Genomic DNA, 6,511 nt, shown 5'->3' with positions numbered 1-6,511 from the left:
AAGAGAAGCTCCGGCCCTGGTGCACGGCCCTTTAATTCGGCCCCTGTCGGAGGCTGAAAAATGTTATGGCTTCCGGGCATGCGCAGTGCGCAGTGCTGGGGACCACTCCACCTGGACGCGAGGTAGTCTCCGCGAGCCGCCAGCTCTGCGCGGGGTTGCGCTGTGTTGGGCCCGCGCCCGGCTCAGCCTTAGGGGGGGCCTCCCGCTTCCCCCCAGAGGCGGGCAACGTGGGCGAGGACCGCGCCCGGGACGGGCGGGTGGGGCAGGGAGAGGGCGCGCCCCATCTTGGTTCTACGAATGGCCGGGGAGACGCGAAGGAAACGCCGCGGCCTCCTTCCGCCTCTGCCGTACGGAGACCCGGCCGGGGCTGTCCACGGGCGCCCCCGCTCCCGGCCGGCGTCCCCGCGCCCCCTGCACTTCCGGCCCGCTGCCCCGGCCGCCAGGCCGCGCCTCCCGCGTGGTCCCGCGCTCCCCAGCTGTCCTGCCCGCTTCCCTTCTCTGTATTTTTTCCCCAGGGGTAAGGTACGGATCGCTGCTCTTCCAGGGCCGCGCCCCGCAGCGGTGGTGTGATTCTCGACTGCTCCAACTCTTGGGCGGATGCAGCCCGTCGATCGTGCTAGAAAGGCGTCCCGCGCGATCGTGCCCCGTGTCCCCCCGCGGATCGCGCCGCTTCTGCGCGCCGGCCGTGGGTGGGCGTGCTCGCCGGGCTGGCCAGCCCGCCCTCCCCACCAGCCCTATCGGAGCTGCCTTGAACACGCTGCAGAGTTGCACATTTTGTTGCACCGACTTGTGACTTCTCCGCCCTGTTTCTCTTGACGTCGTTAAAGATTCAGATGAAGTCTTAGTCACTGTCCTCATAACTGGGACAAAATACCCAACACCAGTGATATAAAGGCGGGGAGGTTTATGGTGGGGCTCCTAGTTTGCAGAGGTGTTTGTCTGTGGCAAGCTGGCCCCAGGGCAGGGCAGCAAGGCAGAAGAGAGCTGCGCAGAAATACTTAGGAGATGGTGTCCAGGAAACGGAGAAAGGGGTAGGGGAGGGAGGTGAACCCTTCCAGGCTACTGATCCCGTGACCTATCTTATCCCACCAGACCCCACCACCCAATAGCAGAATCTATGTTTGTTTGTTCGCTTTTGTACCGAGAATCGAATTCAGGACGTGGCATTTGCTAGTCAGGCACTGTGCCTCTGAGCTATGCCTGCTCCCCCATCTCCTAATAGCAAGTTAGCTGTAATCCAGTCACCTCCACAGCCTCACCTGTGAGCACCACCTCGAGGGAAGTATAGATGTAAATCATAACAGATGGCCACCTCTTGCACTGCTCCTTTCCTGATTATCATAGAGGAAAGTAATCCCATTTTCCTCTTTATTTACTCTTAAGGCTCGTGTTTTCTACTAGTTGATTGATTGTACAGCGGTCAGTATTGACTGCAGCCCTTCTGTGATCTTGACACTGTGAGCTCATCATTAGAAAGGCCGATAACTTTCCTCCTGCTCATGGGGACATTAGCTTTGGGGGGGGGGGATAGTAAATAATACAGAAAAATAGTTGCTAGAAATAGTGTGCAAAAAAAAAATTGAATAGGGTTTTGTGAAAGAATGGCTTGCAGTTCCCATAGATTATTCATCAAGGAACTTTCTGGGAATATGAATACTGAAAGATGCAGCTATGGAATGGAAGAAGGAACAATTGAAGTAGCAGAGAGCATGAATGTGATAAAAAGGACCAGTTAGCAGGTTAATGGGTTAAAGGTACAAGATGAATTTGGAGAATGGACCGGATCCAGAACCTTAGGTGTCTGGAATTCAGGGATGATAATTTGGCTGTATAGTAAGTGTGGTTATAGGGTTTTTAATATTGGAATATAATTCATTATTTAAAGCAATACTCTGGCTGCTATGCAGCGAATGGACCTTAGAGGCCAAGATGTAGGAGTAAGGATTAGAGACCTTCATAATGTCTAAAGGTTTTTGGAATGGGCTATACAAGTAGGGCTCATGGAAGGACAGAGGGAGTGACTAGGAGTCACGTATTTAGCGTTGTTGGTTTTTGGCGATAAGAAACTCGTTATGTCTGTAAGAGCAGAGACCCAAAGTGCAGTGGAGGAGGCAGAGGAGGATGAGGATGACAACCTGAGGAGCCAGGGTGCTGGGGGATGCTTCCTGAGGGATCAGGGAGTCGTGCTTGCTGAGAAGGTGGTGAGCCATGCGACCTCAGTGGATGAAGAGGAGTCTTCAGGGATCCGTGAGGGTGACAGCGAGTGGTAAAGTCTGGTGATGTGGTCTGCAAAGACATTGGGATTTTTGGAGGTAGAAGACAAAGCAATGGTTTGGAAAGATCAGTGACAAATAGAAAACATTTGTAACTTTCTAGACCTAAAGTTTGCTTAGTGTGAAAGAAAAAACAGCCTTCAGTTGGGAGGACTACTGAAGCAGTCTGGGGAAAGAGCCACGTTTTGATTAGGACAAGAAACACGACTGTTCAGGCAATTATGGAAAATAAACACACCTTTCTTTCTATTTGTTTTTCCTAGAAGTTTAAACTCTAGAGAATTTGCTCTGATGTTTACATGATGGTGGAAAGGGTCAGAAAGGGAAGTAGTTTGCTAAATTGGGTCAGGTAGTGGAATTGTTGTGGCAGTGGAATGAAGGCCATCTGATGATCAGTGTCCTGGAGCGTGTGGCTGCCACAGATAACTGTGAGGCTGTGGGCACTTTATTTTTCCTACAGCTCCATGTGGTACAGTAATGATGGGCTGTGTGTCAGTGACTGAAGGCTTTCTCAGAAAACTGCTCTCTCTGGTCTACTGCCCAAGAAAACCCTATAAGGGTTTCTTCTCTCTGATGCTAATAATATGGCTAGAGATTTCCTCTGGATCAATTTAAGAAATCCGTATTTGGTGGGGCTGTAGAGAAGGCTTACGCTCCAGGGCTAATCTAAACCTGCCTTGAAATATAAAAAGATTGTAAGTTGCTAAGTAACAGCTTCACTTACTAGTTTACTTTCCTGTCTTATTGTATCCTCTCATGGCCTAACCTCTAATATGTAAGCATCTGGCTAGAATTTCTAGGGAATTAGTGGAAACTGTAAGCTCCGGTGATGCAACCACACAAGTCATTGTGAAGTAGTCCTGTTCTTGCCTCTTCTTTATGGGCCTACAAATATTATTTTTAAGATAAACTTGAAATTGGTCCAAGCCTGGTAGCAGCCTGGGATGAATGAAAAATCAACTCATAAATCACTAGTTATACTAAACTAGTTTCCTGTGTACCTCCAGCTTGGTATAGGGAGGTCAAAGTACATATGATACACAGATCTAAATTACTGATATCATTTATGAGAACTTAGTATTAAAAGGGAGACTACTAAGTAAATCCTGCAAACCAATTTTGCTGTTATTACTTGCAACTTTTCTTTCTGGTAACTGCCTGACTTTGTTTCTTTTGTAGGCATTTCTATTAGAATGGAAGAGGATACAGATTATAGAATCCAGTTTAGTTCTTTGTGTTTTGTTAATGAGCATGTTGGATTTCAGGGTACTATAAAAAACTCACCAAGTGACTTTATTGTTATTGAGATTAATGAACAGGGACAGTTAGTTAATAAAACCATTGATGAACCTGTTTCAGTTAGTAAAATGCTACCAGGGCTAAATACTTTTGCCAAAAAGCCAAAACTAGATCTTCAAAATGTGTCCTTCAAAGATAGAAGTAACCACGAAGTTAACACTGAGGCTGTTTGCTCTAATGGTGACCAGAAACATCGCTTGGATTCAGAAAAACACGGCACTACTGATGGCAGGACTTCCCCACAAGAAGAAGAAAAAGCTGATGTATTAAGCTCATTTTTAGACGAAAAAACAAATGCATCTCTGAATCAGTTTGCCTGTCATATAAAAGAGAAGTGGAATTCAGAAACTGATCTGCTGACACCAGGCCCTGAATTTTCATTAGGCACAATTCCTGACAAAAGCCAGAGGGCTACTTTACATAGTGCGATTAGGCAGAACTTTCCTTGTTTAATAACTGTGGGAAAAAACAGTGAAATTGTTGTAAAACCAAATCTTGAGTATAAAGAACTCTGTCACTTGGTGTCTGAAGAAGAAGCCCGGGATTTTTTTAAGTTCTTAGATGCTAAGAAAGAAAATTCCAAATTTACTTTTAAACCCGATACAAACAAAGACCACAGAAGAGCTGTCCACCATTTTGTCAACAAGAAGTTTGGAAACCTTGTAGAAACCAAATCTTTCCCTGAATGGAATTGCACCACTAGTAATCCGAACACAGTGATAACGGTAAGATTTCGGGAAAAAGCACACAAGCGTGGAAAAAGGCCTCTTGCTGAATGCCCAGAAGGAAAAACCATACACACAGGTAATTTAATAAAATACCATCATTTTCTTAGTTAAATTTAAAGTTGAGTGGAAACTGAATAAATAATTTGAACAGACTTGAGCAGAGAGGCTTTGGAAAGAATGTATGATCTGTTACTTAATCACACATAAAGCCTTTCAAGTTATGCTGAATGTAATAGTTAGGCTTATTGATGGAAAAATGAGTAAAATAGACATTCACAGTCAGCATCGTTACCACCATCAGGTTAAAAGTTATTGTGGGCTTAGCGTTATTGATAGTAAATTATGATTTCTTGGTTTGAAAGTCATCTTAATTAAAACTAAGTATTGTTACATATGTTTGCTATGCTCCTTAAAATAAAAAGAGTATTTGCAAAGCAGATTTCCTTACCTGCAGTATACTGAAAACTTGGCTCTGTTATTCTGCCCCAAGATGTGCTCAAACTTCAGCATGCAGTATAATCTTATAAGAGTTCCATTAAAGGAGCTTTTCAAAATGTAATTCCCAGTTTCTAATTTGGAAGAACTAAGTGGGGTTAATACAAATTCCCTGGTGCCGCTTTCCTGCTGATTTGGGGAGTATTTTCTGAGAAGTACTGTTTTGAGGGATATGTGTAATTCCTGTGATGGATAAAACCAGTGAAATCTAGCCTCACAGATCCAGAGCCTAACTTCCTTGGAGGATAGACTGTGTTTACAGATTTGTTTAGCAAGTCAATTGAAAGAAAAGTAGCAGCCCAGGTTGTACATCTGTGGATGGCACCGAAGTGCTGGGACCGTGGGGCACAAGTGGGGAGTCGGGGCCTCAAGGGCCTCAAGGTGCGCGGCTTTGAATGTACACTGTGGCTTCAGTTTACAAAGGTTTCTGAAAATTTAGGTCTAAGCTTAATTTCCACAAATATAAAAACAAGAATAACACTGTATGCAAGAATGCAATTGAAATGTAGCAACAGGCTTTTTTTTTTTTGATAGTGCAGGATTATTTTTGTTGCAGCTTTTACATTGCGAAAGGAAAATCTGGAGATGTTTGAAGCTGTTGGCATCTTAGCTATCAAGCTTGGTGTGATTCCTTCCGATTTTAGTTACGCAGGCCTCAAAGACAAGAAAGCCATCACCTACCAGGCAATGACTGTTAGGAAAGTGACTCCAGAGAGGTAATAAGGTATTGCTTTATAAGATAGATGTTTCCTTTTATATTGCATCAAATAAATGTATGATTAAAAATTCAAAATTAGCATATTAACTTCAGTATCAGTATTCATTATTTGAGTATAGGTCACCAGTACATTTTTAGATTGTTATAGTTGGCTGGTAGAGTTACATCTTTTGTTTGTATTGAAAATAGGAAATGCTAGGATAAAAACTAAGAAGTGAGAAATTTTTAAAATGTCTAAATTTTTCTAAACATCTTGTACCATATTTAAGCATTTATATTCACGACAATGTCTTATAAGTCATTTTTTCTTAATCGCTACAATACTTCTATATGGTTTATTGCATTTAAACTATATCCTTGTTAAATAGAGTATACTCAGATTTTGCTTCCCTTCAATTTAGTAGTTTTAAAAAAAAATTTGTAGTAAAAATATTTTTGTAAAACATATATTCAAAGTAGATGATTTAGAAAGTAGAAACAAATATCAAAAAAATTAAGTCACTAATGATTCTACTCCTCAAAAATGACTGCAGTAAACATTTGGATTGGGGATATAGCTTAGTGGCACAAGTGTCTGTCTGGCAAGTGCAGGGTCCTGAGTTTGATCCTGGTACCAAAAAAAAAAAAATTAAATCATTTAAAAAACCAAAATAACATTTTGATTTATTTATTTTAAGGTATTTTTCAGAGATTGTGCCATATGTACATATCACATATACATATATGAAAATTATGTTGCACATGCAGTTCATGTTTTATAAAACAATATAATATGAAAATATATCATAAAGCATTGCAAAATCATGCCATAGTGAAGGCTTATTCAATAGTTATCTATTTTTGGAAATAGGAACTCTTCCAGTTTTCACTGTAAATAATATTGTGGTTCATATTCTTTTTTTTTTTTTTTTTTTTTTTGGCGGAACCAGGGATTGAACTCAGGCCCTCGCGCTTGCCAGGGAAGCACTTATTCCACTGAGCCATCTCCACGGCCCCCG

The 6,511-nt window shown here is 42.6% G+C and overlaps 1 protein-coding gene across 2 annotated transcripts in view; it reads left to right on the top strand.

Moving 5' to 3' along the window:
- The first annotated feature begins 28 nt into the window (after positions 1-28).
- The window catches only part of Pus7l (pseudouridylate synthase 7 like), a 17,456-nt gene continuing 10,973 nt past the window's right edge, over positions 29-6,511 (top strand). The window contains exons 1-3 of one of the 2 annotated variants that reach the window (XM_004638582.2): positions 29-122; positions 3,453-4,376; positions 5,352-5,511. In XM_004638582.2, coding sequence (XP_004638639.1) covers positions 3,467-4,376; positions 5,352-5,511 — 1,070 coding nt within the window. In that variant the 5' untranslated portion in view covers positions 29-122; positions 3,453-3,466. Of the gene's footprint in view, positions 123-155; positions 228-3,452; positions 4,377-5,351; positions 5,512-6,511 lie in introns of those variants that run through there. The other variant, XM_023723523.1, reaches the window with a different exon arrangement.

The sequence above is a fragment of the Octodon degus genome, unplaced genomic scaffold, assembly GCF_000260255.1.
Source record: "Octodon degus isolate 3935 unplaced genomic scaffold, OctDeg1.0 scaffold00100, whole genome shotgun sequence".
NCBI lineage: Eukaryota > Metazoa > Chordata > Mammalia > Rodentia > Octodontidae > Octodon > Octodon degus.
Note: the sequence above shows the minus strand (reverse complement) of the source record. Positions and strands in the feature narration are given on the sequence as shown.